Source organism: Clupea harengus, chromosome 8, assembly GCF_900700415.2.
Source record: "Clupea harengus chromosome 8, Ch_v2.0.2, whole genome shotgun sequence".
Lineage (NCBI taxonomy): Eukaryota > Metazoa > Chordata > Actinopteri > Clupeiformes > Clupeidae > Clupea > Clupea harengus.
The window spans coordinates 19,051,315-19,078,903 of NC_045159.1; the positions used below are offsets into that span (position 1 = coordinate 19,051,315).

Consider the following 27,589-nt stretch of genomic DNA (forward strand, 5'->3'; position numbering starts at 1 on the left):
ACAAAAGAGGTAGTTGCTATTCAAATGCAGGCACGTTAGCCATCAGCTCATGAAAGTTAATAAGCGTATCATTTATTCAGGCAGATTGAGGGATGACACAGGATTTATTGGCAGTCAGATGGTTTGTGTGCTATGAATGGGCTGAACACAAGCACTGCTGATGCGTTCACACTGCACACACACCAGGAATCATTTCAATAACAGCTGTTGAATTCTCACATCAAGTGTAGTTATCTCAGGAAGTGAATGCAGTCTACAGCCTTCTGCCACATACATTCCTTTCCTTTATTTTAAGCTACACTCTACAGGCAATAGCTAAGGCTGAATCACTACACTGAATTCAAAATGTTTCTGTCTTAACGGTTAAGGAAATCGCTAAAAGACCCAGACATTCCCAGATACAAACATAATGGGAAAAAACATGCTCTATACCTAGAGAGAGGAGCTCAGGCAAGGCGTCCAGTCCAATAAATGAAAGATCTAGGAATAACTTCTGCGAAGTAGCTGAAGTTGAGCTACGGGGTTTTCACAGTGTCTGGAACACAAACACACACCGCCTGGTGATCGCCCGACACGCCTTCTTCTTTGACAGTGACACGTGCTAGGATTTGCCTTCAACCTAATCCCTGGAATTCACTGTCATTTCAAGATAAAACTCAGGGACATAAATCCTTTGGTGGAACTATTACATATAGCAGTACGCTTATTTCTGCAAACGCGATATTATCAGCCATGCATATAACACAACACAATAGCCAGCCAGTGCTATCTTTAATTAAGAAGATGACTAGGGCATGGCAAATTACTGGGGCAAATTAGGACAGAACTTCTTCATGATGTGAATTTCAGAATTACTCTCGCAAGCATGATGAGAGAGAGAGAGAGAGTGAGAGAGAGAGGGAGTGAGAGAGAGAGGAGGGGGAGAGAGAGAGTGAGAGAGAGAGAGAGTGAGAGAGAGAGTGAGAGAGAGAGAGAGTGAGGGAGAGAGTGAGAGAGAGAGAGAGTGAGAGAGCTAAAGCAAACTTTTGGGCTCAACAGTAAGTATGTGAAGGCTCCTAGAGACAGAAACAGACATGCTGTGTGAGAAACACCTTGTCAATCCAGTCTGGCACAGGTCTGGCTGTAATCTGGCACAGGTCTGGCTGTAATCCGGCACAGGTCTGGCTGTAATCTGGCACAGGTCGGGCTGTAATCTGGCACAGGTCTGGCTGTAATCCGGCACAGGTCTGGCTGTAATCTGGCATAGGTCTGGCTGTAATCCGGCACAGGTCTGGTTGTAATCTGACACAGGTCTGGCTGTATTCCGGCACAGGTCTGACTGTAATCTGGCACAGCCCCCTGTTAGATTAAGGTCCTTTTAGAGCCCACTGATATGTGTTTCTGAGTTTAACCCACCCAACCAGTACCTCACGACTCCTCCTCACCAACTGCCGAAGTGTCCTTGAGCAAGACACTGAACCCCCAATTGCTCCCGATGTGCAGGTTGGCACATTAGAAAGTAGCCTCCGCCATCGGCGTGTGAATGGGTAGATATCTGAGGCATTCTTCTGTAAAGCGCTATAAAGTAGAAAGTAGAAAGTAGAAAAACGCTATATAAATGCAGTCCATTTGTTGGACCGTACATGGGCCTTGCAAACATATACAACATTGGTGAAAAATTATGAAAACTTTTTGGAAGAAAATATCTCTATAAAGCAAGACTTATGACATGTATTTACTTCACATAAAAGTTGCCACTTAATTTACCCAGAAAGATGGAAGGTATCGTGTTTTGAGCTGCTACCACCCTCCACAACAGAGAAGACACAGATGACCAACCCAGATAAGCACTAAGTGCCTAACTCTGTGGCACCTTCAAGCGTGCTGATTCAATGCAAGTTGACATAATAATCATTTTCACATTGAGCAAACTGGAAACCAATTTTTTGCTTTCAAAAATCTCCCTTGGATTTTGCCAGTGGGCTTCTCCGTTACGCTACTCAGCCCTTATACAACACACACTTCCTGGGGCGTACACACTAAACATTGAAGAGAAAAATGAAGTATGAGAAGATGACAGAGGCATTATCCCATAATCCCTCAAACAAGGAACTCATCAACGTAATTTACCTCTGCAATATACAGGCATTAATGGCTCGTTAGCATGAGTTGTAAAGTTAACTTTAACACTCAATCATTTAATTTAACATTAACCGTAAAATAAACTTTAAATAACTTCATCTTTCAACACTAATTTCTTGTTTCTAGTTAGGTCAGGTGTTTTTAATTTGTTTCATTTTACATTTACATTTACATTTTATTTTGACATGGTACTTGCGTTTGTTTGTCAGAGAGTGGCCTAGATATATGAAAGGGATAATGTAGAGTCTGCCAGTCACTCTGAAAAATAAACACTGACAGGTCTATAGAAAACGGGGTTTGTACCAAATTGGAATTGTCACCAGTACTTCAAATGCTCAAATCAAAGTATACTCAAAACAACTGAGTATACCTAAACAATATTAAGTTATATAAAATTAATGAGAACTTTATGTTAACATTAATGTAACTTTATTTGTTAAGATTGTCCATTAGCATTTACAGTGCACTCTTGTAATCCCTTCCAATCACAGTAGCTCCCTGGCAACTGAGTTGTCTACAATATATTGTAAATTTGCTGTGGTATTCAGTAAAAAGTAATCGAACAATGTTACAGGATATATCAGCAATGTGGCATATATCTATATGCCATCTATTGTTATCAATTCAAATTACAAGAGTTTTCCCCCTTTCGACACAATTTGTCTCCTTTTAACTTTTAAGTGAATTGTTTTTTACCTGATTATCACTGATATGAGATGTGAGTGTGATTCAGGTTACTTTTTCTTGAGTTGCATAAACTGTGCAGTTTAAGAGTTTTTTTTTTTTGAAGCAACACCTCCTACTGCCCAGCTTTACAGGCCCTTTGTGATGTCAGAGTCGGCCTAATTCTCGCTTTCTACTGTGGAATGTCAGACTTACTCTGAAATCACAAACGGCCTGCATTTGAATAAGACATCTATGTAAAAACACGCTGTAAAATACTATAAGTACTTTGTACCCATGATGCATTGCAAAGCACTTAGACAGTTAGATGTTCTGATTTGAAGAAACAACAAGTTATTGGAGAATCCTGGGCTTTGCAATATGGCTGCTTTTACAAGTCATTTTGCAAGCCTTGTATTATTAGAGCATTCAGACTTATGCAAGCCAAGCCCAGGGCTAAGTACATAGTTTCAATAAATATCCTGTGATTATTCCTGCAAAGTGCTTACAACCAAAGGCCTTTAGCACTCTTGGTGGAGGAACATGATGACAGCAGGAGATAATGACAATTAATGTTCGGAATACTTTCCACAATGAAAAGGGCGCCTTCTTAACAGTCTAATAGGGTTTGTGGTGAAATGTCTTGTCAATGTATATCTCCAGTCTTCCTTCAAAATGCTGCTTTATAGTACAATTATGGAACTCATATTTCAAATTATCCCTTAAGTAAATCAGTGAGAAAATAAAATTGTGTTATTTCTTTCTTTATGTTTCAGGGCAATCCATTGTACCTGCAATCCTCCAAAAATATATCTGTCAACATCCTCAACAATGAAAATCGCCTGGTCACGCAGCTCACGGCAGGTAAAATCACCCTCACCTGATGCACCTCCATCTTGTGCCTTCACATCTTGTTAGATTAAGGTCCCCCCCATTTTACTTCACCCTCTGCCTTGTGAGCTCATTTAGCTTCATACCCAATGCCGTCTCAAGTCCCTATCACCACTAGGACATACCAGGGGGGTGGCTTGTGTCCCCCTTCCGGACCAGGCGCTGTCACTTTCAATGACATTAACACGGTGCCATAAAGGACGCTGGTGGCCGTGGCACCCGGCTGTGAAGTGGAAGGCAGAGAGTTTGAAGTGCCTCGCAGAAAGCTTTTCTTCACCGAGGGCGACAGTAAATGTTAACTTTCCTCGCTCAAACTTTCACAAAGAGTCGTTTCATCATAAATGAAAGGCCCATTCCTACAAATAAACCGAGCAGGGTTTGGAATGGATGGACTGTCAGACTCTGTACTCTTGGTAAACTGTAGCAGGGATTTCTCACTTCTGCAGAGTGGTGCCCTTCTCTCTCCCTGTGGCCCGTGGAGTCCAGTCCATATTTCATGTGGATTTCAAGTATCCTGCAAGGGCTATTTTTATTTTACAACACAGCCTGAGTCCTCATTGTTTCACTCTGTATGTGTGTGTGTGTCTATGTCTATGTGTGTGTGCACGCGTGTGTGTGTTGTGTGTGTGTGTGTGTGTGTTTGTGTGTGTGTGTGTCCATCCACACAGGGTCACACGGGGTGCAGGCTCATGGTAAGATGCTGGAGGTGAAGTCGAGTTCAGGAAAGCTCCTCTTCTCGGCAAACGACCAGGAAGTGGTAGTGGGTGCAGAGAGATTACGAGTCATGGGTAAGACAGTCCTTTAGACTTCTCTCTCTCTCACACACACACACACTCTCTCTCACACACACACACACACACACACACACACACACACTCTCTCTCTCTCTCTCTCTCTCTCTCTCTCTCTCTCACTCACACACACACACACACACACTCACACACACACACTCTCTCTCTCTCTCTGACACACACACACACACTCACACACACACACACACACACACACACACACACACACACACATGTACAGAGGGAGCGTGTAGAGGGAGATTATGGGTCATGAGCAAGAGAATCCTTTAAAACCTCTCATACCGCCTCCCTCTCCTCTCTCTCTGACACAGGCACTGTTTCAAACACACACACACACACACAAACACACACACACACACGCACACACACACACACACACAGGGGCGGTTTTTCCTACAGGCGGTATAGGCGGTCGCCTAGGGCGCCACTAAGAGGGGGGCGCAAAAAACTGCGCTGAGTTTTTTTTACGCCCCCTTCTATATCTCCAACCAATATTTTGACATAAAAAAAAATCTAACATTAGGGTAAAATGAGCCAAAAATCGAAAACGGAAGGGGTACGTACGTACTTGGTGTTGTCAGAACATGTTAGCACAGTGAGGCGTTTTGTTAGAGTGTGTGTGTGTTCAAGAAACTTTGAAGAACAAAATAATGAAGAGGTAAAAGCCATCCGGGGCGCAATTGAAGAAGAAAAGTAAGGAAGAAGAAGAGAAACGTGCCAAGGAGAAAGGTAAATCCTTAAATCCTGTTCTAGCCTAGAATGAATTCCAGATAAGAAAACGTTCACGAATGCGTGAATTGCCCCCGGCACTTTAGTGGAGTTAAGAAGAAAAGATGTACCTTATCATTGAAAGTTTTCCTACTCCCTGTCACATAGTTCTTTAAGGATTTTACAGAGGCGGGTATATAACAAATTATATGTTCTTTTATTCTACATTATACAAAAAAACACATGATTAAAATAGGGGCGCACATATAAAGCCAATAGCCAGTGCAACAACACTACACATATCTTACTTGTTGCATAGCACACCCATTAAGGAAGCCAAACACGGCAACTTGTCAACAAGTGAGGAATACTGGTAAAAATCCAAGTGTTGTATTGTCAACTTTAGCGAATGGATTGTATGTAATCTTGCTAGTTAGCTAACGCTAGCTAGCCAGTGACTTGTGACGTTCATTGTTATTGCCATTCAGTCGAAACATCAGTTCAAGTTCAGCTGTACCGCAATTTGCGTCATTTTGCGTCATAACAATTTGAGTAATCATAACAATGTTAGTTTTGGTGGAGCGAGCTAGCCAGTCCAGTCCAACATTAGACATGATTCAACTAATCAAGAGCTATGCATCTTGGAATAAAAAAATGTCAGGCTGTCCAAATACACCAAAATGCTTAATAACTACATAATAGCTACATTTAACAAATGATGATAATGCATACTTTTGTTATATCATTTTAGATTCACTTTTAGAAGACTAAGAAAACATTATTTGCAGGCGATTGGGAAGATGACGTGGAGGTGTGTGTGTGTCCATAAACAGTTGAACAGGGGGCGTGGCCGGAGCGTAGTCCAGCACAGGCGTGACATTTTCTCAGTGATTTGTTCATCGTTGCGATCGTTGTTGTGTTTATGTGAAAGAAATGCAGTCTTAGAGGGCAAAATAGCGTTTGAAAGTTGCAATTCCGTTTTCGTGGGGAAAAATAAATAAATAATGTGTGTGGGGGGGGCGCCAGGAGTGAAGCTCGCCTAGAGCGCCAAATGTGCTAGGGCCGCCCCTGCACACACACACTCACACTCACACACACATACTCTCTCTCTCTCACACACACACACACAGAGAGAGAGAGAGAGAGAGAGAGAGAGACAAGCTCTCCTCTTCTAGCAAAGAACACCATGGATTTACATTCACTCATTAAGTTAGATCCCAGTTTAATTCAGACTGACACTGGCATTGATTGCTGCATTTCACCATCCGTTCCTGAGTCGGGAGACACTGGAGATGGTGCCAGCCGCTTGGCAGTTTTACCCACATAGATAGGACGGTGTTTTAGTATCAGAGGCACACTCAGACTGGCTCTGCCAAATCCATGCCTGATCAGAACCCCATCAGGCCCACGTCAGGCCCAGAGCCCCTCATCCCCTGCTCTCTAGTTTGGCCTTTAGGGGAGTTAAACCCATTTATCTTTTTTCTGTATATATTTCTGCTATCATTTTTTATCTATTCTTGTTTTTAAATGATCCAAATGCATTCTGTGTATGTAAGGTTCTATACAAATTAAGTTTATTATTATCATTATTATTATGATTATTATTATTATTATTATTATTATCATGATGGCCACTGTTGGGAGATGGTTCCGGTGATGCATTCACAGGAGTTTTTCTGAGATTACTGTTTGATGTGAACAAAATATCCCATTTCAGGGGCCATGTTTGAGGTGAGGTGTGCTGTTTGGAGGTCTTACAGTCAGCGGAACAGATCTGAGAAATATGACCAGTGTCTGCAGTTACTGTGCCTTCTTCAATAGCTTTCAGCCCTGTTGCTGCTTCCCTTTAGACCGCGTAAAACATGTCCTAAAGGAAGAAAGCAATGGTTCAAAGATGTGGAACAATTGACGTCAGGCACAGTTTGATTACCTTGTAATTCAGTCCATTTCAGTCTGTCTCCATGGTAATGATGAGACCTAGTTGAGATGATCGAGACAATAACAGCAAGATTGTCTCTCTTGTTTGCCTTGTTGCCAGGCAGCGCTATCTATATCTGACCCGCAATCATGATCACATGTATGACTGAAGAAATAATGCTTCATGAGATATATTCATGAGTATATTTTTCTCTGTTTTTTATTTATTTTATTTTATTCTCCCTCCCAACCTGTGTCTTCTCCTCGGTGTGAAGCCATCTGAAGTGACAGCTGACAAAAAAAATAAGAGCTCAAATTCTTCTGACAGGACAACCTCTGAGTTTAGCTTCAGAGGAGACATTTTCATAATAAATTACCTCAGAGAGAAGCGATCAGAGTTAGACAGGCAGGTTTGGGATACCTAAATCTGCATTAGGACCCCAACTAGAGGCACACAGGGAGGGGGAGGGGGAGGAGTATATACCGTATACCGTACATAACCCCATTGCAACTATACATACTTTAGGAGGATGCTTTAAATGTCAACCCCCAAACACACACACACACACACACACACACACACACACACACACACACACACACACACACACACACACACACACACACACACACTGCATAGTACATACAAGACTACTTTAGGAGAATGTTTCAAATGCCATCCCCCAAACACACACTGCATAGTACATACAAGACTACTTTAGGAGAATGTTTCAAATGCCATCCCCCAAACACACACACACACACACACACACACACACACACACACACCACTGCAGACCTTTAAGTCAAAGTCAAAGTAGCTTTATTGTCAATTACTTTGCATGTTAAGACATACAAAGGAATCGAAAAAAAAAAAAAAATGATCAAGGACACCATATGTCATCCTAGATCTCAAAGAACACCGTTTCTGGTTGGAAGACCTTTGTCTGAGACTTGTGTGGAGGAGCGTGGATCTGTGTCCGGGGGTGGTGAAGAGTTCGCTCAATATGCCATCGCTGTTTTGTCGTCTGCTCTCAGGAAATTGCTCAGATGATTTTCATTCATTTCACCTTCAAATATCCCTCTATTCACACAAACCACATGGCCATTAAGTGGTCTGGTCTCCGTTTTTGTGTCCCTGTAAAGACCGAAGCAGCACCCCATTAAGCAGCCCAGCAGGGTCCCGAGTGATCAAGCTTACTTCAGTCTCTCCAGTTTAAAACTAAGCAACCTTACACCAGGGAACAGTCTACCGGGGTACGGCGGCTGTGCACAAACACACACCGTGTGAAATGCTGGAAAGACTGTGTGAGACTGAATGGGGAGAGACAAAAGGAGCAGCAAGACATAGACACGAGAAAGGGCTTAGATACGGAATCCACGTGGTTAGAGTGGAAAAGCTGGGGGAGACGGAGGAAGGAGGCAGAGAAGGGAAGGAAGGGAAAGGGAGACAAAGGATGTCTGTGTGTACGTGTGTGTGTGTGTGTGTGGGGGTGGGGGTGTGTGCGTGTGTGTGTGAACATACGTGTGTCTGCATGTGTGAATGTGCATGGCTGTGTGTATCTTTTAAAACAATGAAAAGGAAAGAAATGACAATGGTGAAATGGTGTGTGTCTGTGTCTGTATGTGTGTGCGTGTGAGGGGGGGGGGGGGGGGGGTAAAGCGTCAGAGCAAGGCCCCCCCCCCTCCTCCTCCTGGGCCGGGTGCTTCCCATTGTCCCCACCGAAGATGAAAGCTAATCAATTACACAGCAAAACAATGGGGGGAAATCAAATTAATTTTCAAGACCACCGTGACACAATGCACTGCGGCACACTCGTAATTGACACACCCAGAAACAGGATGTTTCCAGAGCGAGGTGAAACCAGCTTAGTGCGCCCCTCTACCGCACTCCAATAAGAGTCCGCTGAATAATGACATTACTTTTTGATACTTTTATCCATGATTGTAATTAAGCCTCATTGATTAACTTCAATTATGTACAATTGACTCTTCCCAGCAAAGGCTAATTTGAATTGACTACGACACATAATGGTAATGACAGAGACCCAGCTCTCCATTTCTCACAAGTGCTGATTTTATGATTAGCTTGTCTCGTCCTAATTGTTTAATGAATCAGTGTGGCTTATTACCACTTCTACCCCCTTTCCCCTCGCAAGTGCCATTTTAGTTTAGACTCACTTATCTCTATCGCCTCGCACATATTACTTCTCTGAAGGACGGCTTGAAGCTTTCTGTTTCCTGACGAACGCTCGTTAAAGAAAGTCTGGAGTGTGCTGATGCCGTGGAGGTGATACGGATAAACATCCGGAGTGGGAGAGTCTGTCCTCAGAACGACACCTATAAAAAGTATTACAATCGTGTTGGTTGTTCAGTCTCCCCCAACTTGATCGAGCTACCATTGCACATTTTCATGAGCCCGAATATTAAGCCGAGACCTGATTCCGCATACTGACCAGCTCCAACGATTCTCCATTTTCGAAATGATCTGTTAAGGGCATTTGGTAGTGTGTAGGTTATCTGATATTGACTAGTTAACTTCTTTTGGCACTGAACCTCTCTTACCTAACTCCGCTAACCCCACCTTTCACCTTGACACGCCTCAAGCACCAGTTAGCCCTGCTTGGCCCAAGGGTAATCGACGGGCCAAAAGCGACTTGCCGAAATCCCCAGGGAAGCCCGGAGAAAGGCACGATCACGGCACGGATGTGGCAATGGATACGCAACTGGCCTTGGCACACACTAGCTCGCCTTCACACACACATGCACACACACACACACACACACTAGCTCGCCTTCACACACACATGCACACACACACACACACACACTAGCTCGCCTACACACACATGCACACACAATGACTAGCTCACCTACACACACACATGCACACACATGCACTAGCTCGCCTTCACACACACATGCACACACACACACACTAGCTCGCCTACACACACACATACACACACACACACGCACTAGCTCGCCTACACACACACATGCACACACACATGCACACACACACACACTAGCTCGCCTTCACACACACACATGCGCACACACGCACTAGCTTGTCTACACACACACACGCATACACACACACTAGCTCGCCTACACACACACATACGCACACATACGCACTAGCTCGCCTTCACACACACATGCACATGCACACACCCACACTAGCTCGCCTACACACACTCATGCGCACACATGCACTAGCTCCCCTACACACACACATGCACACACACACTAGCTCGCCTACCGAACACATGCACACACACACACATGCACACACATGCACACACACACACATATGCACACACACACACACACTAGCTCGCCTACACACACACACATGCACACACACTGACTAGCTCACCTACACACACACACACACACTAGCTCGCCTACACACACACACATGCACACACACACACACACACACACACACACACACACACACACTAGCTCGCCTACACACACACACATGCACACACACTGACTAGCTCACCTTCACACACACATGCACACACACATGCACACACACACACTAGCTCGCCTACACACACACACATGCACACACACTGACTAGCTCGCCTACACACACACACACATGCACACACACGCACTAGCTCACCTTCACACACACATGCACACACACATGCACATGCACACACACTGACAAGATCGCCTTCACACACACACACACACACACTAGCTCGCCCACACACACACATGCACACACACTGACTAGCTCACCTACACAAACTCATGCGCACACACGCACTAGCTCGTCTACACACACACACGCATACACACACACTCTAGCTCGCCCGGGTTTTGCCCGGTTATGGAAACACGGCTATAGTTTATGGACCGCAGTCTCTGTCAAAAGAATAATTTGAGCAATGCTTCAAATGTCTTACTGCTTGTTCAGACTTTATTGCCCTGAGTTTTCTCAATTTGTGTGTGTGTGTGTGTGTTTGTCGGGGTTAGTGGTGTCAAGATGGTTGTTGACCGTCTTTATTAACTTGTTTCATTTGATGCACTAACATGTTCTCTGTTTAATGTGCGTGTGATGATGGACGTGACTGGCTCTCCTACACGTCCCACTAAACGCTAAACGCTAAATTATATTCTTATTTATGTCTCTGTAGTGTTTCTGAATATTGGGTTGAGCATCCTTTCCTTTGTATGGGAGGCATGTGGCCCATCAATTCTTTCCCTCTCCACCACACAATAAAATGCAGCGATAACAAGCATGAAGTATTTGTAGCTGCAGAGAGTAAGCCTGCCCCTTGACTGTGATCTTCTGAAGAGCCCTCTCTTCAGCGGTATCATAAAGCCACAGTGGACCACTTGACTGGTTTCCGCTATCAGTAAAGATGTGTTTAACTGGCAAGTGGCACTTAACAAGTAACATGATAGTTAGATGCCAATTGTGTCAAGTGGTGTTTTACCACGACACTCTCCCTCTGCTCCAGTCCATCTTCCCCTCCCTACACTTCCCCAGGGGTCCCCCGACCTCTGACCTTAACCCTCCTATTATGTTTGGGGTCAATTTGACCCCATTCAATGTTTAACGTCTCTAAATAAATGTTTGACATAATTTGTTTTGCTTCATATTTAATGACTTTTCCTAATTTAATGGGGACAACTGGGTAAACACAAAATGAACATGATGATATGTTTTCAATGTCCTGTACACATACTTTACGCATAGGTGTTGTTTGGGGTCAATTTGACCCCAGGCTGTTTTAATTGTATAAAATATATAAGAAATATCAACTTTTTTCATCACATTGTTACTTTTCTTGATAAAAGAAATAGTTTTTTATTCCAAATGTTATAGATAACAACAATATGTACTTAGAAATAATATGAAGCCATAAAAACACCAGAAGGATATCTCTTTCCAATTTTAGGTCAATCAGTGAGATTTTATGGGGATCTGCATATTTCTCCATAGTCGCGTAACATGTATTCTGGATGTATAAAGGGAGTGGGTGGGGATATTGTTTTAATTTTAAGGGCTATTTAGGTAGTCAACAAACAAACCTTAAGTACCTGACACATAAACTTGGGTAAAAAAAAATAGTTATAATAATTTTTTGGAAGTTTAAATTGCTGGGGTCAAATTGACCCCAAGCATAATAGATGTGGGTAAAATTTGAACATAATAGGAGGGTTAATAACCTAGGGGCACGATCATCTCCCCCCTACACTTTGCTGCCGATCCCGAGCTGATAACATCTTAATTAAAATAAAACCATAAACAGTATGCCAACTTAATAAGCACTAATACTGCCACAAGCACACGTAGTAATATCAAATACCTGTGTCCAACAGTTCACTAGAAAACCACCAAAAGAAAAGCTGGATATGCCCACTGCTGTGTGCATAGTTTTGATGCCTCGTCAAACTAATCGTCCATTTAAACATGCTATCTTTGCCAAAATATCTTCTTTTCTGTAATAAAAAAAATCATTATCTATGTCCACTTTTTCTAAACATTTCACACATTCACCATATCAGTGGACTGTGTGAACTGAACTGTGGATACTTTTGCATTGCTTTGATACAAAATGCATTCAATCACCACCACTTCCGAAATTCATGAATACCTGTCTCAAGCAGTGTTTACCACCCACAAAGCTTTGTACAATTCCAGCACATTTTAGCAGACATTTAGATACATGTTCAAATCACTTTCAGTTCAAAACTCGACAAAAATAAATGACTATATAGAAATGGGCTGTATTTGGACACAGACATGAAGCCTATACATTTACATTTAGCAGACGCTTTTATCCAAAGCGACTTACATATTCAATTTTCAATTCAATTCAATTTTATTTATATAGCGCCATAACAATACAATTGTCTCTAGGCGCTTTACAGAGCCCAGAACCTGAACCCCCTTAGTGCAAGCACATTGGCAACACGGGCAAGAAAAAACTCCCTGTTAGTCAGGAAGGAACCTTAAGCAGAACCACGGCACATAAGGGGGGACCCATCTGCTTGAGGTCGGCCGGGTAGAGATAGGAAGGGGGGATGGGGGAGGTTTGTGTGGCAGAAGGGGATGGGAAACAACAGGTGTTGTACATATCCTGCATTTGGTAGGTGTACATAATATATATACAGACATCTGGTGGTAAATACATGATACAAACAAGACCAGTTTAGTGGGTATACACTGTGCTCAAAGGTTTACTGTTACAGGGGTAAGGGGAGTAGGAACAGAGAAACATGTTGATGGTGGCAATAATATATATTGTATATAAATGCTAGAATAGGGTATGAGGTAGAGTAAGTGTACGGCAGTGCGGTGGCGGTGGGTGCAATTGGCAGAGGGTTTCTACGGGTAGACCGGGTGGAGAGATTACAGCAGCGTCCCATAGCGAAGATAGTCTGGATTAGGAGAAAAAGAAAAAGAACAGAGTGAGTGGGTAGAGTTTGGCTGTCCATATGCGTAGTTGAGGAGTAGTGGGGGTGAGGAGCAATGTTTCCACTTCCATCAGCAATTGGAAAATGCTACAAGGGAGAGAGAACATTTTTGTTAGTAGACATTTATTTCAGAAACAGATAAGGAGATACCTTTGGGTAGTAGATTTACAGTAGGCAATATGGCCATTTTATCAGTATTATTATAAGCATTAGCAATGTGATATGAGAGGAGAGGGAGGGAGAGAGAGAGAGAGGGAGAGGGGCTGCCTGGCTAGGTGTAAGGGAATATTATTTAATATATTATTTAGATTTTAGTCCAGTTTAGTTGATTAGGGGGGTATTACATGTGTTTAGATTTGTTTGGTTTATGTAATTTTGTCTTACACTAGCATCTGTTTACCTATCTACCAAGTGGTCCATGGAAAGCATCACAGGATTGAGAGAACTAAGAGGTGCGCCACCGGGTCTGGCAGGACAGCCTCCCTGCCGTGTTAGGCATTGTCTCTCTCACCCGCTCAGCCCCCAGGCCCAACTAAGCAGGACAGGGGCAGAGCGGGTGTGTATCTATTTTTTATTTTAATTTTAATTTTGTCTCACACTAGCATCTGTTTACCTATCTACCAAGTGGCCCTATGGAAAAGCATCACAGGAGTGAGGGATGAGAGGCGCGCCACCAAAATGGGCAGGGTAACCTCCATGCCGGGATTGGCCTTGTTGTCTCTCGCCCCTGCTCAGCCCCTAGGCTTAGTTGACGCAGTTACTTATGGCTATAGGATGCACTGAAGAGGAATGTCTTTAGTCTCGATTTGAATATCGGTAGGGTGTCTGCATCTCGAATGGAGGCAGGGAGATTGTTCCAGAGGAGGGGGGCTCGGTAGCTAAAGGCTCTGCCTCCTACTGTGGTTTTTGATATTCTTGGAATTACAAGGAGGCCAGCACTCTGGGAACGGAGCGGTCTTGGAGGGCAGTAGGGGACAACTAATTCCTTAAGGTAGTTTGGAGCCAGGTCATTTAGGGCTTTGTATGTTAGCAGGAGTACTTTGAAATCAATTCTACTTTTGACAGGGAGCCAATGCAGAGAGGCAAGTACAGGTGAGATGTGCTCATATTTTTTATTTCTGGTGAGTGTACGGGCAGCAGCGTTCTGTATAAGTTGGAGGCTCTTTATTGAGTTGATGCTGCATCCGGACAGGAGAGCATTGCAGTAATCTAGTCAGGAAGTAATAAATGCGTGGATTAGTTTTTCTGCATCTTGGAGGGATAGGACTTTTCTAATTTTGGCAATATTGCGTAAATGGAAAAATTATGTCTTTGAGATCTGTTTTATGTGTGAGTCAAGTAGAAGGTCTTGGTTGATAGTTACCCCAAGGTTTTTGATGCTAGTATTGGGTGTTGGGATGCCATCGAGTGTGGATAGATGGCTAGATAGTGTCATTCTCAATTGATCGGGGCCTACAAGCATAACCTCAGTTTTATCAGAGTTGAGGAGCAGGAAGTTGTTAGCCATCCAAGATTTTACATCTTGCAGGCAAGTTTCTATCTTGGGTAAATGTGCAATTTCATCAGGTTTCATGGATAGGTAGAGTTGGGTGTCATCAGCATAGCAGTGGAAGTTAATGCCATGGTTCCTTATGACAGCACCTAAGGGTAGCATGTAAAGGGAAAAGAGCAGTGGTCCGAGGACAGAGCCTTGGGGAACACCGTAGCTTACTCTAGTGTGATTGGATGACTTCTCATGGACCTGAACGAATTGATGGCGATCAGAGAGGTAAGATCTAAACCAGGATAGGGCACAGCCTTTAATGCCAACATGATGTTCAAGTCTCTGTAATAGGATATGGTGGTCTATAGTGTCGAAGGCGGCACTAAGGTCTAGGAGAACTAGTATTGAGGTGCACCCATGGTCGGATGCGATTAGTAGGTCATTCAGGACTTTGACTAAGGTCGTTTCAGTGCTGTGGTGGGCTCTAAAGCCAGATTGGAGGGTTTCTTCGATTTTGTTTTGGTGTAAAAAGGAAGTAAGTTGCTTAGCTACTATTTTTTCAAGTATTTTTGACAAGAAGGGGAGATTGGATATGGGTCTATAGTTAGCTAGATTATCAGGATCAAGGTTAGGTTTTTTGAGAGATGGTTTGATCACTGCTATTTTGAATGATTTGGGGACGTATCCTGAAATGAGTGAATTATTCATTACATTAAGTAATGTCTCACTTAATAAGGGTAGTGCATGTTTAAGAAGTTTTGTGGGGATAGGGTCTAGTAGGCACGTCGATGATTTAGATGAGAGGATCAGGGAGTTTAGTTCAGGGAGGTCAATGGGTGCGAAGGATTCAAGGAGAGCACCAGGTTGAGGGGGTGTTGCCATAGCGGGTGTTGCCATAGCCATAGGGCATTTTGGAAGAGGTGTAAGGTCATAGAGGGGGAGGAGACTATGAATTTGTTCTCTTATTGTTAGAATTTTGTTATTGAAAAAGGTCATGAAATCATTACCACTAAAGCTTATGGGAACAGAATGATCGATTGTATTGTAGTTTTTTGTTGGTGAAATGGTGTTAAATAGGAACTTGGGGTTGTTTTTATTATTATCAATCAGTGAAGAGTAGTAAGCCGATTTCGCCTCAGAAAGTACTCGTTTATAGCTTAGAAGACTATCCTTTCATGCCAGGTGGAATACCTCAAATTTGGTGGAGTACCATTTTTTTTTTGTGCGACTTACAATGTATACACATTTTACATTTACACTGATGGCACACTGCACATCAGGAGCAATTAGGGGTTCAGTGCCTTGCTCAAGGACACTTTGACACGGAATCGAACTAGCAACCTTCTGATTACTAAACGACTTCTTTACCTTCTTTACCTCCTGTACCACAATATGCTTGAAATAATTTTAGTGAGAATACCTTGCTACCTTCTTACCGTCTATACAACTTGGTCATATTTGCATTTAAATGTGTCTGAAATGTCTTTTGGCAAATCATCAATGTAGTTATCGCTGAAGAGATTTTCCTCTATTACTGCAGAATATGTAAGGCATGGGCTCTCAAACTCAAACTCAAACTCTCCCACACTCAACTGTGGTATCTACAGGACAGTATTGTGACAGGCAAACCAACAGATCAAAGAGTTTGTTCTTGGTGTGATAGCTGCTTGCCTTGAAATATTTGTGGAACATTGGGGATTTTAGGGATGAATAAGATGTGGTAAAGATTTTTTCACTAAAGATTCAAGGCAAATATTGTAAATGTGAAGTTGACACATTCAGGGGACACCATGGATCAGCATTAGGGCTGCAGTGCACTTTGAATGCCAGTCTCATGTGTTGTTGTTTCACTTACTGTACTGGACATGACATTAGGGCTGCAGTGCACTTTGAATGCCAGTCTCATGTGTTGTTGTTTCACTTACTGTACTGGACATGACATTAGGGCTGCAGTGCACTTCGAATGCCAGTCTCATGGGTTGTTGTTTCACTTACTGTACTGGACATGACAAGTGTCTGCAAACACTACAGTAGACCACAGAACATTTAGCAAAGAGCTGTCTTAAAGCACATAGCAGCGATTTATATTTACTGTATTTGTTTGGAATTGCAATGTGTTCACGCACACACACATGTTCACACATACACACTCGCACATGCGCACACACACACACACACGACCACCCTCAGGCTGCCGTCTTGCCTGAGCTGGTGTGGGGTGGCCTACTGCACACACTCCCTGATTGTTGGGGCGTAGCTTCAGGTCACTCTGTGGAGTCAGTATTGGGCTCTGTGTGTGTTTGTGTGTGTGTGTGTGCGTGTGTGTGTGTGTGTGTGTGTGTGTGTGTGTGTGTGTGTGTGTGTGTGTGTGTGTGTGTGTGTGTGTGTGTGTGTGTGTGTGTGTGTGTGTGTGTGTGTGTGTGTGCGTGTGTGTGTGTGCGTGCACGCGTTTGTGTGTGTGTATGTGTATGAGTGCGTGTGTTTGTGTGTGTGTGAGAGTGTGTGTGTGTGTGCGTGTATGTGTGTGTGTGTGCGTGTGTGTGTGTGTGTGTGTGTGTGTGTGTGTGTGTGTGTGTGCGAGTGTGTGCGAGTCTGTGCAAGTGTGTGTATGTGTGAGTGTGTGTAACAGGTCCCAGCTCCCCATGGCCTGTCAGACAGAAGGTTTTTCTCTTTTCTTTTGGCCTTTTGGCTCTGCAAGCTACTGCATTTTCAGTTCTTTCTCTCTATCCCTCTATCTCTCTTTCTCTCTTTCTTTTATCTGTTTCTTTGGCTTTCTCTCTCTTATTTTCTCTATTACTTATCCCTCGCTCTCTCATTGGCCATCTGTCTTTATTTGGTTCTGTTTATCACTCTCTTTCTGTCTCTCTGTGTCTCTCTTTCCCTCTCTATTTTTCTATCGTTTTCTATCAATCTCTCTTCCGTTCTCTCTCTCTTTTTCCCTCTCTGTCCCTATTTTATAGCTGTTCTGTGATCTTAATGAAACAAATATCCTCTTCCGCACAGGTAATCTCACGTTGATTACTCCGGTAATCACAGCCAATAGCAGAAAACACACACACACACACCTATGCCTTTTTCATCTATTACCGCAGAGTTATTGCAATGCTTCCATTCCCAGGCCTTTATTTGGCCCGTCTCTGGCCGCCTGTAATCTTAATCAGATTGTCAGGGCCCGCCTGGATTAACGACCCAGAAAATGCCCCATCTCGTGTGAAATGTATTTACGAGTAGCGCGGGCTCGGAGGCGTCCACTTAAAGCGCTCCCACTGGGCAGAGTGGCTTTGTGCGCCTGGCTGAGTGACCATTGGATTTCTGTCTGGTGACCACAGTAAGGAGATGATAAAGAGTCTATAAAAGGCTTGTGAGTTATGCTCCTGGCTCCCTCCCTCTCCGCTGCGCTGCGCTGCGCTGCTCGGCGCTTTACCTGTGCGCTTTAACACGTCTCTTTCATGGCCAGGATAAATCCGACGTGCCGCTGGGCAGGACTCTGGTCAGCTGGCTCGCCTCCACAGAAGCTTATTACACCAGTGACTTTTATCAGCTGCTGTGCGTGCCAGGAGTGGCTATGCTGTGCTGCTGCCCTGGGTGATGGGTATATATGTAGTGTCAGGAGTGGCTGTGCTGTGCTGTGCTGGGTGATGGGTATATATGTAGTGTCAGGAGTGGCTAGGTTATTGGTAGTTCTTCCAGTGCTGTTCTCTGCTGTTGCCCTGGGTGATGGGTAGTTATTCCAGTGCTGTTCTGTTGCCCTGGGTGATGGGTAGTTCTTCCAGTGCTGTGCTGTTGCCCTGGGTGAAGGGTAGTTATTCCAGTGCTGTGCTGTTACCCTGGGTGATGGGTAGTTCTTCCAGTGCTGTGCTGTTGCCCTGGGTGATGGGTAGTTATTCCAGTGCTGTGCTGTTGCCCTGGGTGATGGGTAGTTATTCCAGTGCTGTGCTGTTGCCCTGGGTGATGGGTAGTTATTCCAGTGCTGTGCTGTTGCCCTGGGTGATGGGTAGTTATTCCAGTGCTGTGCTGTTGCCCTGGGTGATGGGTAGTTATTCCAGTGCTGTGCTGTTGCACTGGGTGATGGGTAGTTATTTCAGTGCTAACAAGCAGGCGGTAAATAACGGATATCACTTACAGCCTCCAGTCGCCACGGAGACGGAGACGAAGCCCAGTGACCCCCTCCAGTGAGTCTGAATAAAGAAAAATGCCACTAGCTGCATGCACACACACACACACAGATATAGACAAACTCACACTCACAGACACACATATCATCATCATCATCATCATCATCATCACACATACCTAACCACAGGGACCAGATGGGACCAGATGTCTTTCTCTTTCTTTCTTTCTTTCTTTCTTTCTTTCTTTCTTTCTTTCTTTGTCTTTCTTTGTCTCTCTCTGTGTGTGTAAGATGGCATCTCTGGCTGCAAGTTTTGCTATTTCGGTGACAAATGGCCTCATTGAAGAGGTCGATGTTATCTGACTGCTATCGCCCTCTCCCCTCTCCCCTCTCAGTGAAGCCCCTTGCCAATGAAGAGTGCCACACCAGCACTTTGTTTGTGTGTCTGTGTGTGTGTGTGTGTGGGGGGGGGACTAACCATATGGCAGACCTCACGTGTGTGTGTGTGTGTGTGTGTGTGTGTGTCGGGGGGGACATCCCGTTGGAGCACTGAGCAGTAAGCAGAGTGGTTTTACAGTCGCAGTTTTACTGTATTTAATGCAGCTCGGATTAATGTTCTGCTGCTGTAGCCGTATTTAATGATTTATTTAACATCCATATGTGCCAACTGTGACACGGCTGAAACCCCCACGCAGCTGGGACTATAGGAGGAGGGTCACCTGCCCAGAGGACGGCTTCTCTTTGAAAAGATTCTGTACATATGTTCCGCTCTGAGGGGAGAGAGCACTCCTATGTGTGTGTGTGTGTGTGTGTGTGTGTGTGTGTGTGTGTGTGTGTGTGTGTGTGTGTGCGTGTATGTGTATGTGTGTGTGTGTGAGAGCACTCCTAAACAGCCTCGATCACAAAGACAGCTGTGAGAAGAAACCAAGATGTTATTGAGTATGTGATAGAGAGCACTCCTATGTGTGTGTGTGTGTGTCTGTGTGTGTGTGTGTGTGTCTGTGTGTGTGTGTGTGTGCGTGTATGTGTGTGTGTGTGAGAGCACTCCTACACAGCCTCGGTCACAAAGACAGCTGTGAGAAGAAATCAAGATGTTATTGAGTATGTGATAGACGGTTATTTACACATTGCAAGTTCCAGCAGAGACCAATCAGATCTGTTGAGGGGAAGTTGCATGCACAGACCATACAGCAGTTCATTTCTCTCTCTCCATCTATCTCTCTCTCTCTCTCCATCTATCTCTCTCTTCCTCCCTTTCTCTCTCTCTCCCTCTTTCTCGCTCTCCCTCTGCACTGTATGTGGAAAAACATTATAACTGACTTTATTTTACTGATCCGGTATGTGATAGTCAACTCAGGGTTTTCTCTTTTTTCCAGTATGCCAGCATATCGTCACATTTGGGGATTTGAGAAAAACATGATTGAAAATCCAGAATCCAATAACCTCCATTCTATGAAATTTATTTTCATTTTATTTTATTTTATATTATTTTTATAAAGAATAAAATATGATTTGGTGCAAAAAACTCAAATTTATGGCCATGTCAGACCTTATTAATTCTTGGTTGACGACATATAAACACAATGTTTATGACTGACATGTTTACGAGGCTGTGCCTTGAGCTAGAGGTCGTGGTCTTCTCCTTGAGGATTGCCTATGATGAGAAAAGTATGAATTTTTGATGTGCCGCTCCTATAAGTAGCTGAGGAGGGGTCAAGGAGTCTTTAAAACAGCAGTTACAGCCAGCTTAGACACACCCACCCACCCACACACACACACACACACACACACACACACACACACACACACACACACACACACACACACACACACACACACACACACACCGTGTGTGTGTGTGTGCGGGTGTGTGTGTGTGTGTGTGTGTGTGTGTGTGTGTGTGTGTGTTCGTGTGTGTGTGTGTCATTAAAGGGCACAGCAATGGGAGTTACAGATAGCAGTAGTTTTCCACTTTCTGTGATAACCTATTTCCTTGAAAGCTTGCATTTGTGTATGCGTGTGTGTGCATTCGTGTGAGCATAAACATTTGATTATATAAGAGGATGTGTTTGTGTTCTTCAGTGTGTATATTTGTGTGTGTGTATGTGTGTGTGTGTGTGTGTGTGTGCCATATTTGGGTTTCACACTGTCTCTAGATTAATGTCAGACCGGATGTTTGTAGTTGTTACTGAACAGGTGTGCATACTTTCTCATTGCAGTAAATATGTATTCTACTGGTACACTCAGTTTCTCACAGAGCAATATTGGAGAGGCTGGCATCACAAACAGATGTATTTGTGACTTGATGAATTGCTCTACATCCCAGCATGTTGATATACTCTTTGAACCTTGTGTAATTTCCTGACGGGTAATCATGGAGTAATTATTCTAATATTTACCCAGACTCCGAGGCGCTGCTCTGAAGCACAACAAGCGAGTAAACAGTTTATTAAGAGTAAGACACCATCAAAAGACACACACACACACATACAGACCCAGTAGTGTGTGTGTTTTATTCAGTGACACAGGGGAACGTGTCAGGGCATCAGGCTTCACTGTAGACCTTCAAACACCGGCCGTGAACATGAAACACAAGCACGCGAGCCATTACGAAGCTTTGAAGTCTTTGAAATACTTTTTTGCCATTTGCAAATGATCTGGCTCCAATATGAGCTGTTTTCTTAAATCCAACGCAAGCACGTTTAATTGTTGGAAAGTAAAAGGGTGATGTACGCGTCGGCCTCCTTTTTAAATAGGCTCATTCATGTTTAACACGGGGCAATTCAGGCAACTAACTAGCCATTTCTCCCTCAAGTGAGAGACCCTGAGGCCACATGAATAAACCAACACACGAAGAAGGGAAGGAAAGGAGACAGAAAGAGAAGAAAAGAAATAAACTAACATACAAACACCCACCTGAAGGCCGACTAAGCAGCAGTAGGGACTCGGTAATGTTAGAATGAACAATCTCACACCTTCTTGTCTTGCATAACAACTACAAACAACCACACACACACACACACACACACACACACACACACACACACACACACACACACACACACACACACACACACACACACACACACACAAATATACACATTGAAGAACACAAACACAACACCTGTGTCTCCTGGGCTGGCCCTCTCTCTCTCTACCTGTGTTGTGTGTCCCCGTGTGTGGGCTGGCCCTCTCTCTCTCTCTACCTGTGTTGTGTGTCCCCATGTGCTGGCCCTCTCTCTCTCTCTCTACCTGTGTTGTGTGTCCCTGTGTGTGTGCTGGCCCTCTCTCTCTCTCTCTCTACCTGTGTTTTGTGTCCCCGTGTGTGGGCTGGCCCTCTCTCTCTCTACCTGTGTTGTGTGTCCCCGTGTGCTGGCCCTCTCTCTCTCTCTACCTGTGTTGTGTGTCCCCGTGTGTGGGCTGGCCCTCTCTCTCTCTCTACCTGTGTTGTGTGTCCCCATGTGCTGGCCCTCTCTCTCTCTCTCTACCTGTGTTGTGTGTCCCTGTGTGTGTGCTGGCCCTCTCTCTCTCTCTCTCTACCTGTGTTTTGTGTCCCCGTGTGTGGGCTGGCCCTCTCTCTCTCTACCTGTGTTGTGTGTCCCCGTGTGGTGGCCCTCTCTCTCTCTCTACCTGTGTTGTGTATCCCCGTGTGTGGGCTGGCCCTCTCTCTCTCTCTCTACCTGTGTTGTGTATCCCCGTGTGTGGGCTGGCCCTCTCTCTCTCTCTACCTGTGTTGTGTGTCCCCGTGTGTGGGCTGGCCCTCTCTCTCTCTCTACCTGTGTTGTGTGTCCCCGTGTGGTGGCCCTCTCTCTCTCTCTACCTGTGTTGTGTTTTGCCTGTGTGTGTGCTGGCCCTCTCTCTCTCTCTCTCTACCTGTGTTGTGTGTCCCCGTGTGTGGGCTGGCCCTCTCTCTCTCTCTCTCTACCTGTGTTTTGTGTCCCCGTGTGTGGGCTGGCCCTCTCTCTCTCTACCTGTGTTGTGTGTCCCTGTGTGTGGGCTGTCTTTATCGTGGCGAGAGGCAGAGCCATGAGGGGGACGTTTACGAGGCTCCCTGAGTGGCCATGATCCCTGTTGCCCCTCCCTCAGTGAACACTAGAACGCTCTGATTGGTCGGGGGTGTGTGTGTGGGGGGGGCTCAGTGAACACTGTAACGCTCCGATTGATCGGGGGTTCGAAGAGGACATAATGGACACACTGTGATGAAATCATTCTGGCAGCGGGAGGTTTGAGGAGGGGGGGGGGGGGGGGGGGGGGGCGATGGGGCGATGCAGTGGACATTATGAGGAAGCTCAAATTAAACTCAAATGACCATCGATCGCCCAGTCAGTGTGTCTATGGACGCTTATGGCCTGCGCTGTGTGGGTTGCTTCGCATGCAGAAAAAAAGAGACGATCAAAACTGTGGAAACACAGAGTGACATCTGACATTCATGTTGAAATATCCAGGTATCGATTAGCATGGACGCAAAGGGCCACTGTATCTCTTATATCTGTACATCTGACATTCATGTTGAAATATCCAGGTATCGATTAGCATGGATGCAAATGGCCACTTTATCTCTCACATCGGTACATGCTGAACTCATGCAGGATGAGAGACTAAACTAGACTAGTCTGTAGTAGAATTGAATTGAATTGAATTGAACTAGACCGCTCTCTAAATGTACAGGATGTTGATTGTAAGAATGCAGTGCAGTACATTCTTTTGATTCTTGTTGCAATAGTCTGGCTGTTGTAGTTACAGTAAACACGGACCAGATGTATTGCCTTATTTCTCCACTGGCTGACGTATCAATGTATGTGTTCGGGCTGTTGTTTTCAACGAAATATTGATATGTTCTGTGTGTGTGAGAGAGAGAGCCTTGGCGTGTTTGTGTGCATACATGTGTGTTTTGGCCTTTGTGTGTGAGATTGATGTTGTAGTATTATCACTTACCTAAATTATATACGTGTGTGTGTGAATGTGCATGTGTGTGCTTAGGTGCGTCTGTGTCCGTGTCCGTGAATGTGTGCGTCTGTGTGTGTGTCTCTGTCTCTGTGTGTGTGTGTGTGTGTGTGTGTGTGTGTGTGTGTGTGTGTGTGTGTGTGTGTGTGTGTGTGTGTGTGTGTGTGTGTGTGTGTGTGTGTGTGTGTGTGTGTGTCTGAGTGTAGTGTTGTGGGCAGTGTGTATTATTATCACACCTTAATAATACATGTGTGTGTGTGTGTGTGTGTGTGTGTGTGTGTGTGTGTGTGTGTGTGTGTGTGTGTGTGTGTGTGGCCCTGCTAAAATCCTGCTTGTCCCCAGGGTGGTGATTAGCATCTATCAGCTGTGGCGACTAAGACGAGGATCTTTACAAGCAGGGAGCGCTAATCCTCACAGTGGGGAAAACACTACTCTGCTGCAGAGTCTAAAACCGCCTCTCTCTCTCTCCCTCTCTCTCTCTCTCTCTCTCTCTCTCTCTCTCTCTCTATCTCTCCCCCTCTCTCTCTCCCTCTCTCTCTCTCCATTTCTCTCTCTCTCTCTCTCCCTCCCTCCCTCTCTCTCTCTATCTCTCCCTCTCTCCCTCTCGCTCTCTATCTCTCCCTCTCTCTCCCTCTCTCTTTCTCTCTCTCTCTCTTTATGTGCTAAATATATTTATAACTCCCCATCATCACTGCATAGAGGGACAGTTAATGGAATGCAGCTCGTGAAAGAAATGGAGAGGTTGCCAGGTGCAACAGACATGTCTTAAAAGCCGTTGACAAAATCCTCCATGTTGTTGTTTTGAAGTCAAGGGTAAATAACCGGACGCCCGACAGACAGAAGCGTGGGAAGACGTAAAACCTTTTCATAATTTGGGTAGAGCCTTTGAGTGAAGGATCCAGCAGCGTTCACTCAGAGTCGTGTGGTGAGCTCAAACACAACAGAGAGCCTGTTCAGTCTGCACTCGCCCACTCAACAACTAGTTCATGATCACCAAAACACAGAAAACAAAGTGAAAAAATCAATTGTAAAGAAATAATTACCGGCCATATGACTAAAACAAGACTTCCGAATTGGTATTTTCAGTTTCCAATGTGTGCATGCTACAATACAAAGAGCATTATGTTTCGAGTGAAGTGGAAGACACACTGGACACAGATGGCACTGAATCACTTATCCCTCACTGAGGTCTAATCAGGCCTGTGGCTAAACTATCAGTTTACATGAGAGTCTGCCCATCATCAGATGAGAGGGTTCTGGGTTAAACACTCACCCCAGCATGGCAATTAAAGGAGAGGGGGTTCTGGTCCTGTAGCTAAATAATCAGTTTACAAAAGAGTCGGTCCATCACCAGATGAGAGGGCTTTGGGTTAAACACTCACTCCAACCTTTAAAGGAGAGGGGGTTCTGGTCCTGTAGCTAAATAATCCGTTTACATGAGAGGCTGTCCAGGATGGGTTCAGTGTTCTGGGTCTGGTTCTGCCCATCACACCCAGACGAGGAGGTGCCCATTACACCCACACGAGGAGGTGCCCATTACACCCACACGAGGAGGTGCCCATCAAAGGGGGGTTGGGGGGCTGGCTGCCTGGAGAGGGGTTTGGCTCTGCCTGTTGGGTCACTGGGTGGGGAATGCCACACAGATGTTGGCATTGGCATGCACTGCTGGGCTTGGCATATTCCTCTGGCTCCAGCTGCTTCAGCTGGCAGTGCCAAGGCTGTGGTTGAGTCATTCGGGGAGTGGGCCCAGCATATCGCCAATGTGGTGCCGCCGCCGATGTTTATCCGCCCGTGAACCTGCTGACAGCGTGCAGAAAGGCTGACCCTGGCTGCTGGGACAGGGGGAGGACTAGTGCTGGAGCTCTGTGAACTCAAGACTATGCACTGGGTGAGCTGGTTGGGTTTAGTAAGACTCTATTTGGCAGGCATTTGGTGAATTTTAGATGATTTACCTAGTGTTTGTAGCAGGCTAAAAAGGGCTATCAATATATACGGCTGCCTAATCAATCAGCACAGATTAGGGCCAGAATGAGGCCAAATTAGGGGTAGGTCCCTTTCAGACTCAGCGGTTTACAGGGACGATGCTCTTTAAAAAAGCCTCCTTTAACTTTACTGGCTGGGGCTGTGGATGAAAGTGGCCTGATGCTGCCCTAATGATGTGGGCCAGTGTCCAGCACTCCTCTGATGGTGAGGACCAGGATGATGTGGGCCAGTGTCCAGCACTCCTCTGATGGTGAGGACCAGGATGATGTGGGCCAGTGTCCAGCACTCCTCTGAGGGCCAGGACGAGGTTTACAGCTGCACACGGAGGAGTGAGATGCACCAACAGATGATCATAACCTACACAATACAACACGGAGGAGTGAGACTCACCATCAGATGATCATTACTTCCACAATACAACACAACTCAGACAAACAGGGAGGACACTTTCAGCTGCTCTGTTCAGATGCTTTTTACTGCAGGGAGGGTGCCATTGGAGAGGGTCTACCGCCCAAATGAATGCCTGCATAATGAATACAGTAGTAGAGCTGGGGTTTAAATGTCTCAGCTTATTTCACTAGCCCTATGAAAAGACCCAAAGAGCTCAGGAGCAGCTCGGCAAAGCAATTGAAATTCTCCACCACTAGACCCAGGTCATCATTTTTTTTCTGGCCTTTTTTTTTTAATAATCTGTTTGTCATTTATGATAGTGGCAGACCTTCAGAAGCCAGTGAAATATCCCTCCATAAAAGCTACATTACCATTCTGCTGCGCTGCATCTAAGGGAGGGCGAAGCAAAGGACTGTGGGATTATTCAGGCCTCCAGCGAGAGAATATGCCTGCAGAAGCAGGAAGAGAGATTCTCAAGCTCAGCCTCTTTTTGGTCACCGCCAGACTGGAGCTGCCTAGGGGTGACGTGTGTGTGTGTGTGTGTCTGTGTGGGTGTGTGGGTGTATGTATTTGTGTGTGTGTTTCTGTGTTTCTGTGTTTGTGTGGGTGCAAGAGTGTGATTATGTACAAGTGTGTACATGGGTGAGTTTATGTTCAGTCTTAGCGGATACATTTGTTATGCGCTTCTCTCTTTAATGTGTGTAATTTACTCTGCGTTGGTGTAATGGTTGTGTGCTTTGGGAACTCCTGCTCCTTAGCTTGTAAATACAACTCCTGTACCTCCTGTACATAGAGGTGGGCCTCTAGGCTGTAATGTGTGTGTGTGTGTGTGTGTGTGTGTGTGTGTGTGTGTGTGTGTGTGTGTGTGTGTGTGTGTGTGTGTGTGTGTGTGTGTGTGTGTGTGTCTGTGTCTGTGTGTCTGTGTGAATTGTGTGTGTGTGTGTGTGTGTGTGGGTGTGTGCGTGTGTGTCTGTTGCTCTCATCTGAACAGCAACAGCTTCTGCATCCAGTGATTTCCCCTCTTTTCTGTTCTTAGCCCAGCATCCGGAACTCAACACACCTTACACCTTTGTGTGTGTGTGTGTGTGTGTGTGTGTTTCTGTGTTAGTATGC

General features: G+C 44.9%; 1 protein-coding gene across 1 annotated transcript in view; it reads left to right on the forward strand.

Moving 5' to 3' along the window:
* The window catches only part of LOC105900348 (delta-sarcoglycan), a 98,379-nt gene that overhangs the window by 46,186 nt on the left and 24,604 nt on the right, over positions 1-27,589 (forward strand). The window contains exons 4-5 of the mRNA XM_031572714.2: positions 3,561-3,648; positions 4,344-4,463. Of these exons, the coding sequence (XP_031428574.1) occupies positions 3,561-3,648; positions 4,344-4,463 (208 nt within the window). The remainder of the gene's footprint in view (positions 1-3,560; positions 3,649-4,343; positions 4,464-27,589) is intronic.